Here is a 19,979-nt window from a genome sequence, read left to right as displayed (position 1 = left end):
ATAGAACAATAGATAGATAGATAGATAGATAGATAGATAGATAGATAGATAGATAGATAGATAGATAGATAGATAGAACAATAGACAGATAGAACAATAGAACAATAGATAGATAGATAGATAGATAGATAGATAGATAGATAGATAGATAGATAGATAGATAGATAGATAGATAGATAGATAGAACAATAGACAGATAGAACAATAGAACAATAGAACAATAGATAGATAGATAGATAGATAGATAGATAGATAGATAGATAGATAGATAGATAGATAGAACAATAGATAGATAGATAGATAGATAATAGATAGATAGATAGATAGATAGATAGATAGATAGATAGATAGATAGATAGATAGATAGATAGATAGATAGATAGATAGATAGACAATAGATAGATAATTGTAGTAGTACAATAACAGTTGATGTAGTGTGAGTTCTAACGATGGCTCTCTCCGGGTGTTACAGACCTCCTTAACTTTATTACACAACTGACCTCTGAGGCCATTAGCTGCATTCATGTGCTTGACCATCACTTCAAAACTGATTATAATGGATTAGGTTTCATCACACACTACTGACCTACTTTAACACAATGTGGACCTCAAGGGTGACCTTTCACTGAGCTCCCATTATGTGATCATTACGTGATGATGGTGTCACTGAACATGAAGTTTCATGAGTCTCAAGTCAGTCATGTATGAAACAGAAGCTCAACACAGTCACGTCATGCTGTGCAAGTATTTGCGTAGGTAATTAAGCGTGTTTATACAGGCCAGTGGTGAAAAACAAAGGCTAGAAAGTTTGACAAGACATCTCCTGTGATGTGTTTACGAGAAGTCAAGTGAACCTTAAATCCAAAGGCACTTTTAAAATTATATTTTCGAATGTGCTAAATGTAACCAAGTTATTAATGATAATTATGACTAATATTCTGGAGAATTAGCTGGCTCCAAAACCTGATAATACACAACAATCAATCACATTTCTTTATTTCAAGAAAACAAGAGACTATTAAGTCATATAAGTCTTAAATAATATTTTAAAAAGTTGCAATTATGAGATACCGAGTCATAATCATTACATAGCCAGTAGTAGATATTAGGAGGTAAAAAGTAGAAACTACGACATACTAAGTCATAATTTATGTAAAAGTAAAAAATGATGACACAAAAAGTCAAAATTATGATATAATAGTTCAAATTAAGAGATAAAAAGTCAAAATTGACATAAGTCATATTTATTACATTAAAATTCAAACTTATGACAAAAAATTTAATTAGGAGATAAAAAAGTCAAAATTCTGACAAAAAGTCAAACTAAGTCATAATTATGAAATCCCATTTCCACCACATAAGAAAAAAATTATACTGTGGTAGGCTAAATCATAATTATGACAAAAAGTAAAGATTATGACATAAAAAGTAATAATTATGACAAAAGTAGACATTAGGAAATATATTCATTATTATGACACAAAAAGTAGAATGACATACCATATTTTAATTTAAAAAGTTGAATAAAACAGAGAAATAGAGAATAACAGTCATTACGTCATTATGATACGAAAAGTCAAAATTATAACAGTAAAAATTAGGTGATAAAAATCACAAGTATGACAAAAAAAGTAATAATCAAGTCAGAAATATTTATTTATTTCAAGAAAACAAGAGTCTACATACATTTAAGAAAGATCGCATTGCAAAAACATCAAATGGCTCATAGCATCACAAACCAAACCCAGTTCAATATTAACTATGAGAAGACATTTGTGCAATATAAAATATCTGTAATCTTAAAATAGTCAGACCAAAAAAAAAAAAAAAAAAAATCACCAAAGGATTGAAAGAAAACAATTCAGTAGAAAGATAACAAGTTTGGTTTCTGTGTTTGTAGTGAACAGTCGATGTGCGTGTTTTTGTGCAGGTTAGTATTCCTCAGGCTGTTAAATGGTTCTGTTTGTTTGACCTGCAAACATTTTACAGTGAACACCTGAGGGACAAGAAGCATGACCTTACTGTGAGTCGATGAGGTTTTTTGGTATTTCAAGGTGAGAAACACTAAATGTACTATTTTCAGACTTGAAACGTCCTTTAATATGATTCACCGGTGAAAGACACGAACTTCTTGTGGATTTTGTCTTGATGAAAGAACAGCTAAGTTCCCTAAGAGATTAGAAAGTGTCACTGGCAGAGGAGGTATATCAGGGATATTTTAACTGTATTGATCCATAAAGAGATCAGAGGCTAAAGGGACATGGCGAAGGAAAAACAATATGAGATGGGAGGAAAAATTATTTGTCAGTATAAATTTTGCGTTCCCCAAGAAACTTTGAGTTCGCTCCCAAAATGTTTTGCATTTCCCGGAGAAACTTTGCATTCGCTCGCTAAACCTTTTGCGTTCAATGAGAACCTTTGCGTTCACTCACTAAACGTTTTGCGTTCCCCGAGAACCTTTGCGTTCGCTCGCTAAACATTTTGCGTTCCACGAGAAACTTTGCGTTCGCTTGTAAAATGTTTTGCGTTCCCCGAGAACCTTTGCGTTCGCTCGCTAAATATTTTGCGTTCCACGAGAAACTTTGCATTCGCTCGCTAAATATTTTGCGTTCCACGAGAAACTTTGCATTCGCTCCCTAAACATTTTGTGTTCCCCAAGAACCTTTGTGTTCGCTTGCTAAATATTTTGCGTTCCACGAGAAACTTTGCGTTCGCTCGCTAAACATTTTGCGTTCCCCGAGAACCTTTGCGTTCGCTTGCTAAATATTTTGCGTTCCACGAGAAACTTTGCGTTCGCTCGCTAAACATTTTGCGTTCCCCGAGAACCTTTGCGTTCGCTCGCTAAATATTTTGCGTTCCACGAGAAACTTTGCATTCGCTCGCTAAATATTTTGCGTTCCCCGAGAACCTTTGCGTTCGCTCGCTAAATATTTTGCGTTCCACGAGAAACTTTGCATTCGCTCGCTAAATATTTTGCGTTCCACGAGAAACTTTGCATTCGCTCCCTAAACATTTTGTGTTCCCCAAGAACCTTTGCGTTCGCTTGCTAAATATTTTGCGTTCCACGAGAAACTTTGCGTTCGCTCGCTAAACATTTTGCGTTCCCCGAGAACCTTTGCGTTCGCTCGCTAAATATTTTGCGTTCCACGAGAAACTTTGCATTCGCTCGCTAAACATTTTGCGTTCCCCGAGAACCTTTGCGTTCGCTCGCTAAATATTTTGCATTCCACGAGAAACTTTGCATTCGCTCGCTAATTATTTTGCGTTCCCCGAGAACCTTTGCGTTCGCTCGCTAAACATTTTGCGTTCCCCGAGAACCTTTGCGTTCGCTCGCTAAACATTTTGCGTTCCCCGAGAACCTTTGCGTTCGCTCGCTAAATATTTTGCGTTCCACGAGAAACTTTGCATTCGCTCGCTAAACATTTTGCGTTCCCCGAGAACCTTTGCGTTCGCTCGCTAAATATTTTGCATTCCACGAGAAACTTTGCATTCGCTCGCTAAATATTTTGCGTTCCCCGAGAACCTTTGCGTTCGCTCGCTAAATATTTTGCATTCCACGAGAAACTTTGCGTTCGCTCGCTAAACATTTTGCGTTCCACGAGAAACTTTGCGTTCGCTTGTAAAATGTTTTGAGTTCCCCGATAAACTTTGCGTTCACTTTCCGTTCCCCTGAGAAACTTTGCATTTGCTCACAAAATGTTTGACTTTGCGTTTGCTCTCTTTCGCTTTTTTTTCTATCACCATGTCCCTTTAGGGAGAATGTAAGATCAATGCAAAGACCTTTTTGTTTTACTGTAATAAATGAAGATTCCTCTTGCTCTGCATCTCATATGAAGCACAATAAAATAACAACATATACAGTGAAATGCAAAGTCTGCTCGAGACGTTTAATACGTTACGGATAAAAGTACTACCGCTGAAAAGATGCAAACAGCAAAAGACTGAACTAAACGCAACACACCACAGAGAGGAAAAGTGAGGTTAAAGATGTCATGATAGTGAGGTAGAAACACTGAGTATGTAAACAAGAACACTGAATAGAAATCATTACTAAAATACAGAAGGAAAACTATTTCTCACTGGCTTTACCTGGTACAAATGCCCAGTTTACAGGAGCCTCAAATGTATGTACTTTAACCTTGAATGTGAATGTGAACCCTTTTTTATAATTAAAACAAGTACTCACATTTCTCACAAAGGTCCTAACGGGTTAGTGTGTTTGTGTCAAACAGTACTGAGGAGAATCAAGCAACATTTACTCAATGGTTCCTATAGAAACAGAATCTTGTCGTGTTCTGTGTATAAAATCCCATAAAGTGAATTCAAACTGTTCCATTCTAACGGAACTAAAACATTCCATATCCGTTTTTGATGTGAAAAGGAAATGAGACATTTTGCTACGACAATGTGAAGATGAAAACCAAGATTAACAACTACAATATTTGATCCCTCACCAATTCATTATTTACATCAACTCTCCAGTCTGCATAGAAATGAATCTCCTGGTTAACGGCGTTAGTACAAAAAAAAGTGTCATCATTTTGTTTACACCTGATCTGTATTTTGATAGATGATAAATGACACATAAAAAAAAAGAAAATAATTTGACAGAAATTGCAACTGCTTCAATGGATCCTGTCAAATGAACTCAAATCAAAGCAAAGTTTAATTAACTCTCACATTTTTTGCAAATGTTAAAACATTTGAAACCAATATTAGTAGCATGGAAATAACATGGCGACATTTCAGATAAAACAAAATCATTTTCAATATCCTTGAAAAACTAAACTAAAATAATAAGAACCATCCAAATACTTTCTTTAAAAAAAAATTAAAAAAAAATAAAAATAAGGCACAACGGTGATTTAATTATTATTTTTTTAAATAGAAGTGCTGTTGTTCGGGGTCAGAAACATTCAAACCTACAGGAGAGACGGGGTCACTATGTACCCAGTTATTCACATTATATCGTTCACAGTATGTCTTTATGGTTGTGAGTTTATAATAACTTCCTTCTCTGTTGTCCCGTGAATATTTTAGAGCATTCAACAACATTCGATCAATCCTAGTGCTGCATTATCTACATCGAAGTATTTACATCTATACTGTCTGGTAAACCCCCGTCCAGAAGGATGGGGCGAAAGGTAGTTTTCATGGGATATGCTTGTTTGAGGACATAGTGCAACGTGTGTGTCTAAATCTGGTCCAGAACAACAGCACGAGTCACAGCAGAGAATGAGAGGGACGTGAAGTCATTACTGGTGAGATTTGAGCAGAAAACACATAGGTTTGAAGTCAGTTCGGAAGACTTGTATGTGGAATCCGATGCACTGAAGTAGAAAAACAGCGTGTTAAGAAAGATACCTGCACAACATTTCCACGTGATGGGTCTTTAATATAGAGATCGAGACTTCTCTTTTCACTTCTGCTTTCTGGAAGTGAGCGCAAGACAAAATTCACAGTTCCGGGATTCACTGATTCCTTTTGATTCCCTTCCATCGGTGAGCAATTTTACTCTGCAAACCTGTAGAGAGAGCAAAACAAATCTTACTCAACCAAACACACCCAAGAAAGTAATAACTGAATAAACATAATAATAAAATAATCATAATAAATGACAAAAAAGTCGCAATTATAACATAAAAAGTCAAAATTATGAGATACTAAGTAATAATTATGATGTAAAAATGCTAAATTATGAAAGAAAAGTAGAAATTAGGAGATATAAGTCAGAATTAAAATTATAAATCAATGTTTTGTCATCATGACTTTTTAATGTCAATTGTTTTTTGTCATAATTTATTTTATTTTTTTTAATTTCTCATAATTATTACTTTTTTTGTCATATCGAATTTTGACATAATTAAAAAATTTAATCTCTTAGTTATGACTTTTTTGTCATAATATCAAATTTTATGTCATAATTTAAATTTTTAATCTCATAGTTTAAAAATTATCATTATTAAATCATATTTAATCTTTTGTCATAATATCGAATTTTATTTCGTCCACACTCGGGTATATGCTAAAACGTTTGCACAGTCTCTGCATGCAAATAATTGCACAAACTGCACATGCAGAAATAAAAATTCAGGTAAATAGAGCAAAAACTAGACCCACTCAGACCTACTGAAATGCACATGATCAGGCGGTCATTGATCAGGCAGTTCTGCAGACGGCTGATATCTGGCCTGAACACAAGAACATCTGGTTGCTGACGTCAGCAGAAACACACCACTGCTCAAACGAAGACCATATCTTTCATTGATATACTCTACTCAACAGTTACAGGCTACAGGCCTTGTTGTTGTTGTTCTCCTAGTGTTTCTAATCCGGGGTCCATGTGTCGGACGCTTGGCAAGTAAATGATTTACTGATGTCATCCAAGCTGTTTCTGCATCAGATCCGATTTCATCCTCAGCCAACTATGGCTGTAAGCTAATCCAATAATGCTGTCCGTACAATTGTTTTTCCAAGTTTGACCCCATCGAATTTACTTTACAGAGACTGAGCCAGAATATATTCCACAAAAGGATTACATAAAGAAAACTGAGTAAATATTGTGTTATAATCAGGGGTGCCCATAACTGGTGCGCATGCGTAGAAAAAATAAACGATGCGCAGCAGAAAATGTGTGTGGAGGGAAACGCTTTTGAGTACCGACATTTTTGGGGATAGGAACACCCATCTCGGGTAAGATAGCAAACATGATGATATGATAAGTGTGTTCATTAATTATTAGAGGTGCAACAGATCGCATTTGATCCATACGGATCGGGCCCCATGGTTCGGCACGCATGTAATTTGTGGATTAACTGCTAAGTTATACCATCAGTGAACGTTTATCATTTGGATGTGTTTTGTCTTGCCAATTTACACATTCAAACGATTTTAAACGTAGAAGAAGAGGCTAAAATCGGGACTGGCGCACAGAGAGAGAGAGAGAGAGAGAGAGAGAGAGAGAGAGAGAGTTAGAGAGAGAGAGAGAGAGAGAGGGGAGCGCTTCAAACAGCGCTTGAACACCGAATTGATTCCTCTTTCGCGTTTACTTGCGCTTGAATGGCCACATACTCACAAAATTATGTCAAAATACCCGTCTCGACAAGTATTCTCTCGGTTATGTCATTAGTGAAGGGTTAGAGAAAGAAACCGGATGTGTGTCTGTATATTCGGTCCGTGCATTTGGCAGTCTAATATTCCTGCTGTTGTCTGTCTCATCATTAATGTTAATAAAATAAAAAACACATCAGCATCATCATCTACCATGTTGGAGAGAGAAGAAGATAGTGGGGAGAGCAGTCAGGAGCAAAGTGATGACGACAGCTTGTAGGATAAGTGCGGTGTGAAGTGTATGAGAGCTCAATCCAGTAAAAGCACAGATGGGAGTGTAAAGTTCTGCGTGTGATCTGCTGACAACGCGGAAATGAAAGAACAGACGCAGCCAGATCATTTCCATAATGACTGACGCAATCTATCAAGAGCTGCGCAAGTTAGCATCTGGTTTAAGACATGTTTTTTGGGCGATAAATAATGGCGGAAACACCAGAAAATTGACTAGCGTAAACCTTAGTAAATCACCTTACACCGTGTCCTAACTACACGCGACGCGCGATAAAAGGTTATTTTCCATGTTAATCAGAGTGTTTGTCCTAACCAGCCGCGACGACGACACGCGATGATACTATTTTAGAAACGGTTTCTATTTTTCTGCGACGTCGCGCGGGAACAACAAACACAAAGTGTGGCAATGATAATCTCAGGGACTGTTTATGTGCTTTATTTAATGTTTAAAGCGTGTAATGTGACTTTGAATATCATTTAGTGCTCCAGCTTTGTAGCTGTAAAAGCAACAATGGATAATTCACCTCAGATCTTGAAATTAAACAAATGAAATCAAGAACGTTCAAACTCAACTGTGAACAAACAAGTGTATTATTTGACAAAGATTGTTTTAGAAACTCAGTAGCCTATGTATTTGAATAATGTTTGAAAGATGTAATATTTGTGAATTTGATTATGTAGCTACTTATCCATTTTATGCCGTCAAGAAGATTACTCTCTGGTGCCGTGCACTCGCCGCGAGACTCCGCCCACACGCTGTTCTGATTGGCTGTGGGTTTTGATTGATTTTAGCGCGTCTAGTGTGGACAGGCAAATTATTTGTCGCTGGAATATCATCGCATCGCGTCTGGTTAGGACGGCGTTACATGATTCATTTAAATACTCTCCTCCCATAAACTTTGCATCTGAAAGGGAAACTCCTACAAATGCATGCAATAAGGTCAGCCGCAAAAATAACCCTGCACACGCCTTTTCAGCGCTAATTTTTCACTGCGTGTCTTTAGTAAATCCTGACAGTAGTTTTTTAACACCAAAAGAGGGTTTGAGTGTTTTTTACAGTGAACAAATTACTTCAATGTCACATCTTACATTGACTTTGCAATGGGTTTCAGGTTGTTCTTCTTCAGTTCAAATATTTTTTTTAATCTCATAGATTAAAAAAAAACTAACCAAAAAAAAAAAAAGCAAGCTCTGATTGGAAAAGTGTGCTAAATACATGGAAAAACGGCATGCTTTTAGATCAATTATCAGCTGAAAGATATTCCAGCTTGCATAACAGTCTGTAAACACTCGCTCGCTCCCTCCAATCCTGGAAAACAACCCCCACTTTTCCCAAAGGAGTCTGAATCGCACACAAAAATGTTAAGTTTTAAGTGTTGAGAAATCTGATGGTGTATTATAATGCATTTCTTACGTTTAGCCCAGTTCTGTTGTCCTGTTAGTTTTGGCATAAACACTGACTTCTATATGTTGCTCAACCCGACATGGGTGTCGGTGAACAGAGACAGAGAACACACTGTACCATATATTACAGCTGCTCTGCACTCAATGACCCGCTTATATAATGACCATAATCACAGAGACAACACGGCCACAATCACACTAACAGATGATAATACGCTCTTACATCTGCAAAAGATCTGAGCACAGAGAGAGTTGTGCCTGCGAACATCAGTCAAAGTAGTAGTAATTATAATATTTATAAAAAGTAACAAATACAACTTGCAAACTGGCACAGACTTGATTAAATGCTTTACTATTTTTACAATACTGACTACCATTCAACGATTTATTGTATGTATTTGAATTATCTTCATTCTACGCTTTTCTCAGCAAATATTGATTAATAGACAATTAATTTGGAATAATCATATTAATTGGCACTAGTAGTGATTATTCAATTGGTCAATTGGGTCAAACTAACCCATAATAATACTACTACTACTACTACTACTACTACTAATAATAATAATAATAATAATAATAATAAAACAAATAGTATTAATTAATACAATTTAAATATAAATTAATAAAAAATATTAAAAACAAAAAGCATTACAAATAAATAAATTATTGATTTATTTTTGAAATTATTGAAGATTATTATTGATATGAGTGAATATAATTTACATATTGGTACACATTACATGTACTGTGGTGTGAATTTTGCTATTAAATAGTATTTAAAAAAAGAATAAAATTTTAAATAAATTAATAATAATAAAAGATATATAAAAAAGTATTAGACAATAAAATATACAATAAATAAACATTAATGTTAAAATAATAATTGTGTTGAAATAATACAATAAATAATAAATATCATTGATATGAATGAATATAATTTACATATTGTTACACATTACATGTTCATTACATTTTTGTGATGTGAATTACTGAAAGTGTGAATGTCTTTAATTAAAAAAGAGGAGCAATATCACCATTGCTATATTTCATTTGTGAATAATAATGTATCTGACGGTGACAGTGTATATACAGTAGCAATGGAGACTCACACAGGCTAGCAGGCAAAGAACAAAATGTTCTGAACATGAGTCTAGAGCGAGACCATAGACCCCCTCAGTGTCTCAGGGCCTGAAATGTGCGTGTGTGCTTCGGGACGGGAGGGTGGAGGGCTTGAAGAGCACGTCTGAAGGCGCTCCGGGTGTAAATATGCAAAAGTACCCCCTCTTACCCCACTAAGACACACAGGCCGACTCCCAGGCCTGCTTGTTTTGACGGATGGCTGCATCCATTCAGGCCATCGGGGAGAGGAGGAGTGTTGCATAACTGCTCTATATGCTCACTGAGGCCATAAACCCCTGACGCACGAGTCTCGTACACGTTCACATCCTCGCAAACACAGGCCCTCCGATTTTACATCAAACAAGCCACCATCTTCATTGCATTTCACTTTTCTCCTGGTTAAATAAAGGTTATACAGATGCGTGCAAGTCTGAATGAAGTCATTGTTTTAGAACAAACCGGCTGTCGTATGTTCTAGCCTCCGGACAACAATGAAGCCAGTTTTGATTAAAATCGTGCTATAAAATGGCTTCAAAATGCATTTAATTTCCGCTGGCCTTTTCAGTTGAACCTCATCCAATGCAAAATCCATAAAAGAATGCAATAAACTCTGCGGGAACGACATTCCGGTGTTACTGATGTTGTATAACAATCGGTTCCTACCCAAAACATTGAAGCACCTGGTTGGGAGTATACAGCAGACTTCAAGTGTGAATTTTAAGTTAATAAAATACTGTACTGACTTTAATTACAATATATTGACTTCTAATGACACGTGACAATGTAATATATTTAAATTATAATTTTCTTTAGAAAATATGAATACATAAACAATTAATTAGATTATTCAGCATTTTAATTTGATTACATTTTTTTTGTTTTTATTGACAGCCCTAGATTTGAATAAAAAGGAAGTTAGAGGAAAAACATAATAGATATAATTATTACTGAAATATTATTATTACTGTTTCAGCAAATTTGTAATCTTCCAACATTAACAGCAAACTCATAAATAAATAAATAACTTTAGATAAAATTACATATAAATAAATAATTAAATATAAATGAATAAGTTATTATTAATTAAAAATAAGAGACATTATAATATAAACACATTGATATTAAATATTATTGATCTGAATGAATACAATTTACTTTGTTCCACATTACAATACTTGCCGTGAATTACTGAAAGTGTGAATATTTTTTATAAATCAGATTATTCAGCATATTATTTCATTTAATTAAAATGATTGTTTGAATGCTGAATTGACAGCCCTAGATTTTAATAAAAAGGAAATTAGAGGAAAAAACATAATAGCTATAATTATTATTGATTCAGCAAATTTAATAATCTTCCAACATGAACAACAAACCAATAAATAAATACATTTAGATAAAATTGAATAAATAACATTAATAATTGTTATTAATAATAAGTTAATAAAACATTATTAATAAAAGTAATACACATTAAGAAAACATTGATAATAAACTTTAGTGATTTTAATTAATAAAATTCACACTGTTATTCACATTCAAAAAAGCAGCAATAGTATAATTCCTAAAATTAAAACGCCTAAATAAAGCTATAGTAAAAATTTAAAAAATGCTATAGAGTGACTTGCATTCAGGAAATGCATTCAATTTCCTCTGGCCTTTTCAGTTGAACCTCATCCAATGCAAAATCCATTAAAAAAAGTGCAATAAACTCTGCGGGAACGCCATTCCGGTATTACTGACGTTGTATAATAATTGGATCCTACCCAAAAAAACAGAACGCACCTGGTTGGGAGTATGTCGTGTATCACAGTCACGCTATCGCCCCTGGCCATATGCATTCTGCTGCTAAAAAGGTGTCGGATCTTGTTAGTCAAAATGTTGGTAGAACTCAGGGCGTGGCGTCGGTAAAACCAAACAGGCCTGCGAGACGTGCGAAGGGTAGAGCGTGGCAGCCTCGCAGGGTACATGTTACCCCTGAGGCCATTCACTGTACGTGGGTTTGATTAGAGAAACACAAAGCAGCTGGAAGGACGAGAAATTCAAGAATAGGCAAAGAACTCAGGGAAGCAAACTCAAGATCGGCCTAGCTTCGTTTATAATCAATTTGGCACCTGAGAGCACTTTAACACGTATGTATATCATAGACTGTAAAAAAAGATGGACGATGCACCATCACTCTCTTCCATTGGTGAAAAGTGAAGCCGCCAGAGACCTAATATGGCGTTGACATCTTGCGCTGATCTGGGACCTGATTCTGCCCAGTAGTGAACGTGAAGAAGAGCTGCGATATCAAGGTCCCGGCCTCACTCACTTTACTCATTATGTCGGTGTTGAAGCTCCAATCTCCTCCCGAAAATCCCCCAAAAAGTATGTTGGTGCCCCAGTGACTACTTCGTTTAGAGAAGCTGTCAATCACAGCTGTCAATCATGACGTCACATTCCCATTTTTATAGCATCAAATAACTAACTAAGACCAACTAAAAACTACCTAAAATTACATAAAACATCTTTGGAAACAATGTATTTGAAGTGTAATTTGATTGTTTAGTTTCCATTGCGTCCCATTAGACTACATGGGGAGGCGGGGTTTATGACCTATACTGGGACCAGCCACTGGGGGGTGATCGAGGCGCTTAGGCTTCACTTTTCAGGACTTGTGCTTGATTTACATATTGGTCAATTTAGAACAACCTAAGAGGCTTGTTTTCGTGCATTATGGGATTTTTAAACTGGTCTGAGGTAAACAAAAATGGTGAATACAACATTTCTGTCAGGACCACTATCGTCAAATACGATTGACAATTAGCATACAGTTTGGATTGGCGGTATGGTTCTGTTCTGGGTAAGAACTCCCTGTGCATCCATGCAGCCTAGCATGGATAAGAGCAGCAATAACCCCCCTTAGGGTAACAGAACATAACCAACATGAATGTTTTGCAGATATCAATAATTAATAAAGATTTGAATGTACAACATAGTCTGATTCAAAGGGGAATCAGAATGCTAAATCCTCACTGACGAGAGGAGGAGCTGGGGATGGAGGAGGGTAATGAGCTCCTGAGAAATAATACTGAAGGAGCTTATATATATATACAGTGATAGGTGTCGTATTCCTATAGGTAGATGTGGATAAGCTGAGAGTCAGCTGACGCAAGCTTGACTAGCGTAACCTGCCAGAACTGACGCTACGCTTAATGTTTAGAAATTGCAACCCACCTGAATGAGCAAGCATGCTCGTTTTGGCCAATCAGGTCGGCTTATCCCGCATATGTGACCTGGTCCATTCTAACTTCCAGCTGAAATGCGTCGGGCCGGTCCTGCGGGTTGACCGCCAACATGTCCTGCAGAAGCCGCTTGACGCCCTCCGACATGATACTGCGTGTCCTTTGCGGGATATGCAGGATCATCTTCGGGTTCTCCAACAAGGCCTCGCCCACCGGGACGATCTCGGTTCCCTGACGAATGTACGTGCCGAGGAGCTCTCGCTTGGATTCGGCGTCGATGAACGTGATGCGTTCTACCATGGCCCAAATGATGATGCCGAGCGCGAAAATGTCCGCCTTGGCGGTGTAATGGCCCTCCCACACCTCCGGTGCCATGTAGAAGTCAGAACCGCATGCTGACGACAGCCAGAACTTATTAATGTTCACCATGTTCTTGTTAACGTGGTTGTCGCCATCGTTCTCAATGTAGCTGAGTCCCGCGCACACCTTGCTGAGGCCGAAGTCGGCGACCTTGATCACGGGACCATCCGATTTCTGTGAGATGAGAATGTTGTCTGGTTTGAGGTCCCGGTGGACAATGTTGTTCTTATGTAGGAAGGCCACAGCGCTGGTCAGCTGCTTCATGAAACTGCGGTTGGTCCGCGGATCAGGTCGTCGGGAGAGGATGTACTGGTTGAGGTCGCCGCCATCGCAGAACTCCATTACAAACCAAAGATAACACGGTTCCTCTGGGTGACCAGAGATACGCTCACCTGGAATGATAGTAGAATGTGGGAATTACGCGATGAAAATGCACAGGTGGACATTCAATGCTTAAATTTGCAGGTAATTGTTGTGCATAACTACAGTAGTCAACATCTGAAGTGGATCAAAACAGTTCATGAACTGTTGAACAAAGTTAACTCATGTATGACTTTGATGAAAGGTTTTGATCCACTTCAAATGTTGACTACTGTAGTTAAGAAGCAGGACCCGCTGTTTGAGGCCCCGACACACCATGCCGACAGTCGGCCGGCCCAGTTTTAGTGTGTTCTGCACCCTTGACACTAGTTGGTAGTGATGGGGACGAGACCGCCTATGCCGAGTCCGAGTCAAGACCGAGTCTTTGAAGGGTCGAGTCCGAGTCGAGACCGAGTCCGTTGGTTTTCAAATTCAGTCGAGTCCGAGTCAAGACCGAGTCTTTGAGGAAGCAAGTCCGAGTCGAGACCGAGTCTTTAGGAGTCGAGACCAAGACCATAAAAACATGTCAGTTTTCATATTCATGATTTAATATCACCCCAGTTAATAATCAACAGTTAGGCCTACAGACAAAGCTAGATTGGGAATTGTTTAGAGGAGCAGTCTTAACGTCTTAATATGGACTATGCTTTTACTATCATTAAAAAAAATCCCTACCACATGCATCATCTTCTGCCTATTTTTCTAAACTGCTTCAACAGTGCTGCTCTGTCATCAACATGTTAAGCCCACCCTGACTTTTTTAATCATAGTTAGGACATGCAGAGCAAATTAAAATTTTCTAGTGGACTAGTGATTGGGGACGAGACCGCCTATGCCGAGTCCGAGTCAAGACCGAGTCTTTGAAGGAACAAGTCCGAGTCGAGTCCGAGAAAGCAGAAATCGGTCTCGAGACCGGACTCGAGTACTACATCACTACTAGTTGGACCCTGTCAGGGGCCTTTTTACCAATTCAGCAAGTTGAATTATAAAGATTACAAAGAAAATGTTTCTTTAAACTAAAGTGTACTGATTAAACATTCACAGTAAGACCAGAAATGTATATTAAAGGGATAGTAAATTGATGAAAATTCTGTCATCATCTGCTCACCCTCAACCCGTAAAGACTTTCGTTCACTTTCAGAACACAAATGAAGATTTCTGACAGCTACGCAACTACCACTTTGACGCTTCAAAAAGTTCATAAAGAGATTGTAAAGCCAATCCATGAGTTGAGCAGATTAGTCAAAATTTTTTGATGAGACTCGATCTCTTTATATGATGAACAGATTTAATTTCAGCTTTCATTCACATATAAACTTTGTTCAGCGAATATAAATAGAAGCTCAACTGAACCTGCTTGACGCGTGAGAATGCGAGCAAACATGCTTGAGATTCTGTTTACCACAACTGATGTGTGAGTTGATGAATGCTTATATGTAAATAAAAGCCTAAATTAACTCTATTCAGTGTATAAAGCGATTTTGTCTCTTCAGAAAATTTGGACTAAACTACTCAATCCATATGGATTAGTTTTACGATCTCTTTATGAACGTTTTGAAGCGTTAAAGTGGTAGTTGCGCAGCTGTCAATGGAGGGACAGAAATCTCTCAGATTTCATTAAAAAGATCTTCATTTGTGTTCCGAAGATGAACAAAACTCTCACGGGTTTGGAACGTCATGAGTGTGAGTAATTAATGACACACAGAATTTTCATTTTTGGGTGAACTAACCCTTTTAAGAAAGTAAACGGGGTCAATTTTAATTTCATGTTGCGAAACTAACTATTTCTTTTGCCTTTTTAGTAGCTCCTTGCTTTCAAAGCATAAAGTCCCAATTTAAAGATTCAAAGAAAACTTCGGTGGACAACAACGTGCTCCAACTGGCCTCCTTTTTAAGTCAGAACTGGCCTTTATTGTAAACCACTTCAGGATGATGGCAAATCAAACCCACTCCAGTCCATAATCTACTCATGTGCTTCAATAGAGCTGTTTCTGCTGAGTTACGCCAAACATCTCTTCATTGAACGTTTCTGGTCTCTAACTGACACTGATAAGCCATTGTGTCAGACTCATTAGCAAACAGAGACGGTTGTGTTTGATTAAACCGAGTTCTGTTCAAACTACAGCGGCTTTACTGTCCAAAGTACCAAAGCCTTCAACAAAGAGTGTTACGCCAGCTAGAACTAAAGTGCTGCTTTAGCTAATGCTGATAGACTAGCAAAACACCAATCAGACTTTAGCTGAGCACAGATTTCCTCTGAGCGACACGTTTGGAGCCCTTCCAAAGAGACTGTGTGAGGCTAAGCATTGATAATCTGTCTGTGTTCTGTAATAACTAACATAGCTTAACTTCAGGAAACAAGGGTTGGGAAATGCATGGAAAACAGGTGGACTGAGACCTGTGGAAGTATAGCAACTTATAAACACTTAGGGAAAGGAAACACTTGGGAACACGTGTCTCCTATAATCCTAAAAAACAAATGTTAGGCCTCATGAAGCAGGATTTCCCAAACTGGGGTTATCAAACTTTAATAAACAGTAAAAGATCTACCTAAATACTTAATTTTTGACTTATTTTGTTTGCTTACCTGCATTTCAAGTAACCCATTATGCTTTTTAAAAAAATATATATATTATCTTTGTTTCATGCAGTGTGTAATATAGCTATTTGTGAAGGTAAAATGTCTGCAAAGTTTTAAAAATTAAAGTGCACGACAAATAAAGTTATTGTCTCCTATAAAAGAAAGAATCGATTCTGACCAGCCGAAACGAGAGACTAAATCTTCGAACGAACTCTTTGAGAAATTAAGTGATGATGTACAATATATATTATTATGAGATATAATAATGAAAGTGTTTTTGACCTTTGATGCATGTAAACCTATTGTAGGAGAAAATCAGGAACCTTTAAAATATCACAATAGGGCACTTTAACTGACATCAGAGAAGCATGAGCATGCAAATGTGTTGTTAAATTATTGAAATATTAACTTTATTACTGAGGGTATTTACTTTGGGTTAAAAAAGGAGAAAGAAAAGTTTGGGAATCTCTGATATAAAGTAATGTGTGATCTATAAATTGGTTCACTTTGACCGAACTGACTGATTACAGGCCACAAACACAATATTCTGGCCTAGTCGATACAGACATGATGGACATATATGACGTATTTGTCAAAAAGCATTACATAACCCAAAAATCCATCAGCAAAAACATTTATATCAGGATCATTTCTAAAGAAGGCTGTAACATCAGGATTAGTTTTTCCGCTGTAGACGAGGCCACTAAATGGTGGCACTTGCATAACAACACCAGTCAGCACAAAATAGATCCTGCCACTGCTGAGCACAACCACAAATATAGCACTCACACGCGACTCACTGTCACCTCCACACACCAAAAGCCACACAAACACCAACGTGCCATTTTGAAAATGTTTTAAATAATTCACAAAATCCCCTTTAAAATTGTTTTAAATGGAGTACACCAATGGGACGTGTAAAATATTTCAAAATTTCAACTAGCCTATATGATCAACTATAATCAGGGTTCCTATGATCATGGAAATATCAGGGCATTAAAAAATATATGTATTTTCCCAGGCCCCGAAAAGTCAAAGAAAATCATAAAATTGTAAAAATGCATGAAAAAAAATAAAATAAATAAATAAATAAAAAAAAATGTAAATTTCAATTGCCAATTTACATTTTTCATGTTATGAACCACTCTAAAACATATAAGGAGCTAGAAATTGTTGTCTGTGATTGCAATGGCTTAAAAATATATTTTTTTTCCTGTAAATGTTTTTAAAAGTACTTGCACTCTGCACCTTGACAGCAGAGTTTAATCTGATTTTGGTCATACAAATGACATGAAAATAACAATATTATTAAACCTACTTAATAATGGAAAACTCGAGTTTTGAAAATTGCATACAATGAATAGAGGTGTACATAAACATGGCCTGTATGGGAGTGAAGGGGTTAATGCATTGAGTGCTGGAACATGATGTTCCCTCACGCACAGACTAGCTTCTCTTCCTACTTTTTGCATTCATGATGTGCATTTAAGAAGAGTTTTAATACTAATGCATGCATATTATTAAACGTGCAATTGTTTTTATGCAACTTTCATTTGTATTACAAAGCAAAAACCTACTTGTGTTGACAAGATAAATAAATAAATAAATAAATCAGATATCAAGCATTTAGTTCACCTTATGAACAGTGCAAATGCTTTCAAGAAGCTCCAGCTACAGTACATTACTGGCCAGTGAAACTTTATTTACCTTTCAGTGAAGTTTCCACTAATCTCAAATACTGCTTGTTTCGCTTGTTCCCGTGGCTCATTTTCTGTGCCATCCCGTTTCTTTGCAACACACACTCCTCCAGCTGCACCACATTCTCGTGCTTCTTCTCCAGGCTCGCCAGGGCCCAGAACTCAGCCAGTGCTAGCTCCACTTTCTCTGGCGCGTCGCAGCGGAGCTTCTTCACGGCCACCCGGGCTCCGGTCCTGCGGGCGACCGCTTCATACACCACGCCGTAGCTCCCCCGACCCACCTCCCGAATCAGACTGTACCGGGGCGCCGAGAACAGCGTCGCGAGCTCCCGGTTGGCACTCTTAAGGAAGCCCGTGGAGAAGCAGTCCTCTTCTTCCATGGGCTCATCATCATCGTTGGTCTCCACGGGAAGCGGGCGCAAAACTTTACTGACATCCCGTCTCATGTTCGCGATGGGCGGCTCGACTCTCTTGCAGCCCCGCCGGAGGCTCGTTACTCTCCCCTGTGTGCCGTTGCGCAGCTCCATGAGTTTATTACCCCCTGTGTTGACATATGTTTCGGGGCAATAATCCTATTTGTCATAACGTCCCTATCTAGCTGACTGTGCTCGTTTTTTGGGGGGGAAACTCGACAGGTTTGTGTGTAGATTTTTGTTTTGTTTTTGTCACTTCTTCTATCAAACGTCCAACTGATATAAACAATAACAACATTATCAGGAGAGCGCAAAGGGGGCGTGGCCTCGGCGGACTGTTCCATTTCATTCAAAAGACGGGTGGGGTTTGTCACACATTTGTCAAAGCTTTTTAAACAATATTTAAGGGATTTATTTTTTTCAGAGTTGATTTAAATGCACAGAATAAAAAATAATAATAAACATTTAAGAGTGTTTTTTTAATATATTGAAAAGAAGTAAAATTCTTTAAGAATTTAATCATTCCATTAAAGATTGTTTACTGACAGTGTTGGGCAAGTTACTCTAAAAAGTAGTTAATTATACATCTTCAACAGTGTATTTAGATTACTGTACTAATCACTCTCACTCTCTCTCTCTTTAAAAAGTATTGGATTACTTACTAATTACTTTCTATATCGTAACCTCGAGCAGTAGATCAACACAAGGATAGACATGAAGCTGCTCTTTTAATTCTTTCCAAAAAAAGCATATAAAATAGCAAACATTATTCTTGAAATGACCTAAGTGTGTAAAGGGAGAAGGTTACATTAAAAACATACATTTTAACATTGGATTTTGATGTTAAATCCACTATTGTTTTATATAATTGTTTATAGTCTGTACAGTATTTAATGCAATTACATCAGAAGTAACTGTGATTAAATTAGACTACATAAAAAATTAAGAGTAATCCCTTTTTTTTAACAAAAATGTGAACTTGATATCATATATCAGTTTGTATTAATAGAATTGTACAGCATTTTTGTAAGTGATTGTAAGTGGACACTCATTACCCGAAGACAAAATAATAAAATGAAATAAAATATTGTGTCCACTAAAATCTATAATATATATAAAATATGTAAAAGAAAGAGATAGAATAAGAAAACAAAGATAAAGTTACTTATTTTGTCTATGTGTTAAACAATCCCAGTAATACTACATGGTAAAAGTCATTTTTAATTCAGAATTATTTCACATTATATTCACATTCATATGGGACACAAAAGGCAAAAGGATATTCACAAATTTTTCATAGATCTGTGTTATTATACACATATGTATTCATGTGGTTAAATTCACAGCGTCATTCTGTAATATGCAAAGTAGGGGGATCCCACTTCTCCATGATAGGGGGAGGAATTGACGGAGCATAATTGCGCTGAATTTGAAATTGATGACATTGAAATTCATCAAACATCAACTTATAAAA

The 19,979-nt window shown here is 37.0% G+C and overlaps 2 protein-coding genes across 3 annotated transcripts in view; one reads left to right on the top strand and one right to left on the bottom strand.

The window, feature by feature from the left end:
* Positions 1-1,632: 1,632 nt before the first annotated feature.
* stk35 (serine/threonine kinase 35) lies at positions 1,633-18,834 on the bottom strand. Of its 2 annotated transcripts, XR_014604082.1 has the most exons (4): positions 18,103-18,834; positions 13,087-13,846; positions 3,395-5,524; positions 1,633-3,333 (listed from the first exon to the last, which is right to left on the bottom strand). XR_014604082.1 is itself a non-coding variant. In XM_084098289.1 (3 exons), exons 1-2 carry the CDS (start codon positions 18,617-18,619, stop codon positions 13,128-13,130), a joined length of 1,236 nt encoding a protein of 411 aa, XP_083954415.1. In that variant the 5' UTR covers positions 18,620-18,834; the 3' UTR covers positions 1,633-5,524; positions 13,087-13,127. The 2 variants fall into 2 exon arrangements, 1 of the variants encoding a protein (XP_083954415.1); XM_084098289.1 differs by having other exon boundaries at positions 1,633-5,524.
* Positions 5,585-19,979, top strand: part of pdyn (prodynorphin) — a 39,011-nt gene continuing 24,616 nt past the window's right edge. Inside the window, exon 1 of the mRNA XM_084098291.1 lies at positions 5,585-6,693. The gene's annotated coding sequence lies outside the window, so the exon portion shown is untranslated. The remainder of the gene's footprint in view (positions 6,694-19,979) is intronic.

Source organism: Abramis brama, assembly GCF_963993115.1.
Source record: "Abramis brama genome assembly, chromosome: 22".
Classification (NCBI taxonomy): domain Eukaryota; kingdom Metazoa; phylum Chordata; class Actinopteri; order Cypriniformes; family Leuciscidae; genus Abramis; species Abramis brama.
This window is presented reverse-complemented; position numbering and strand designations above follow the sequence as displayed.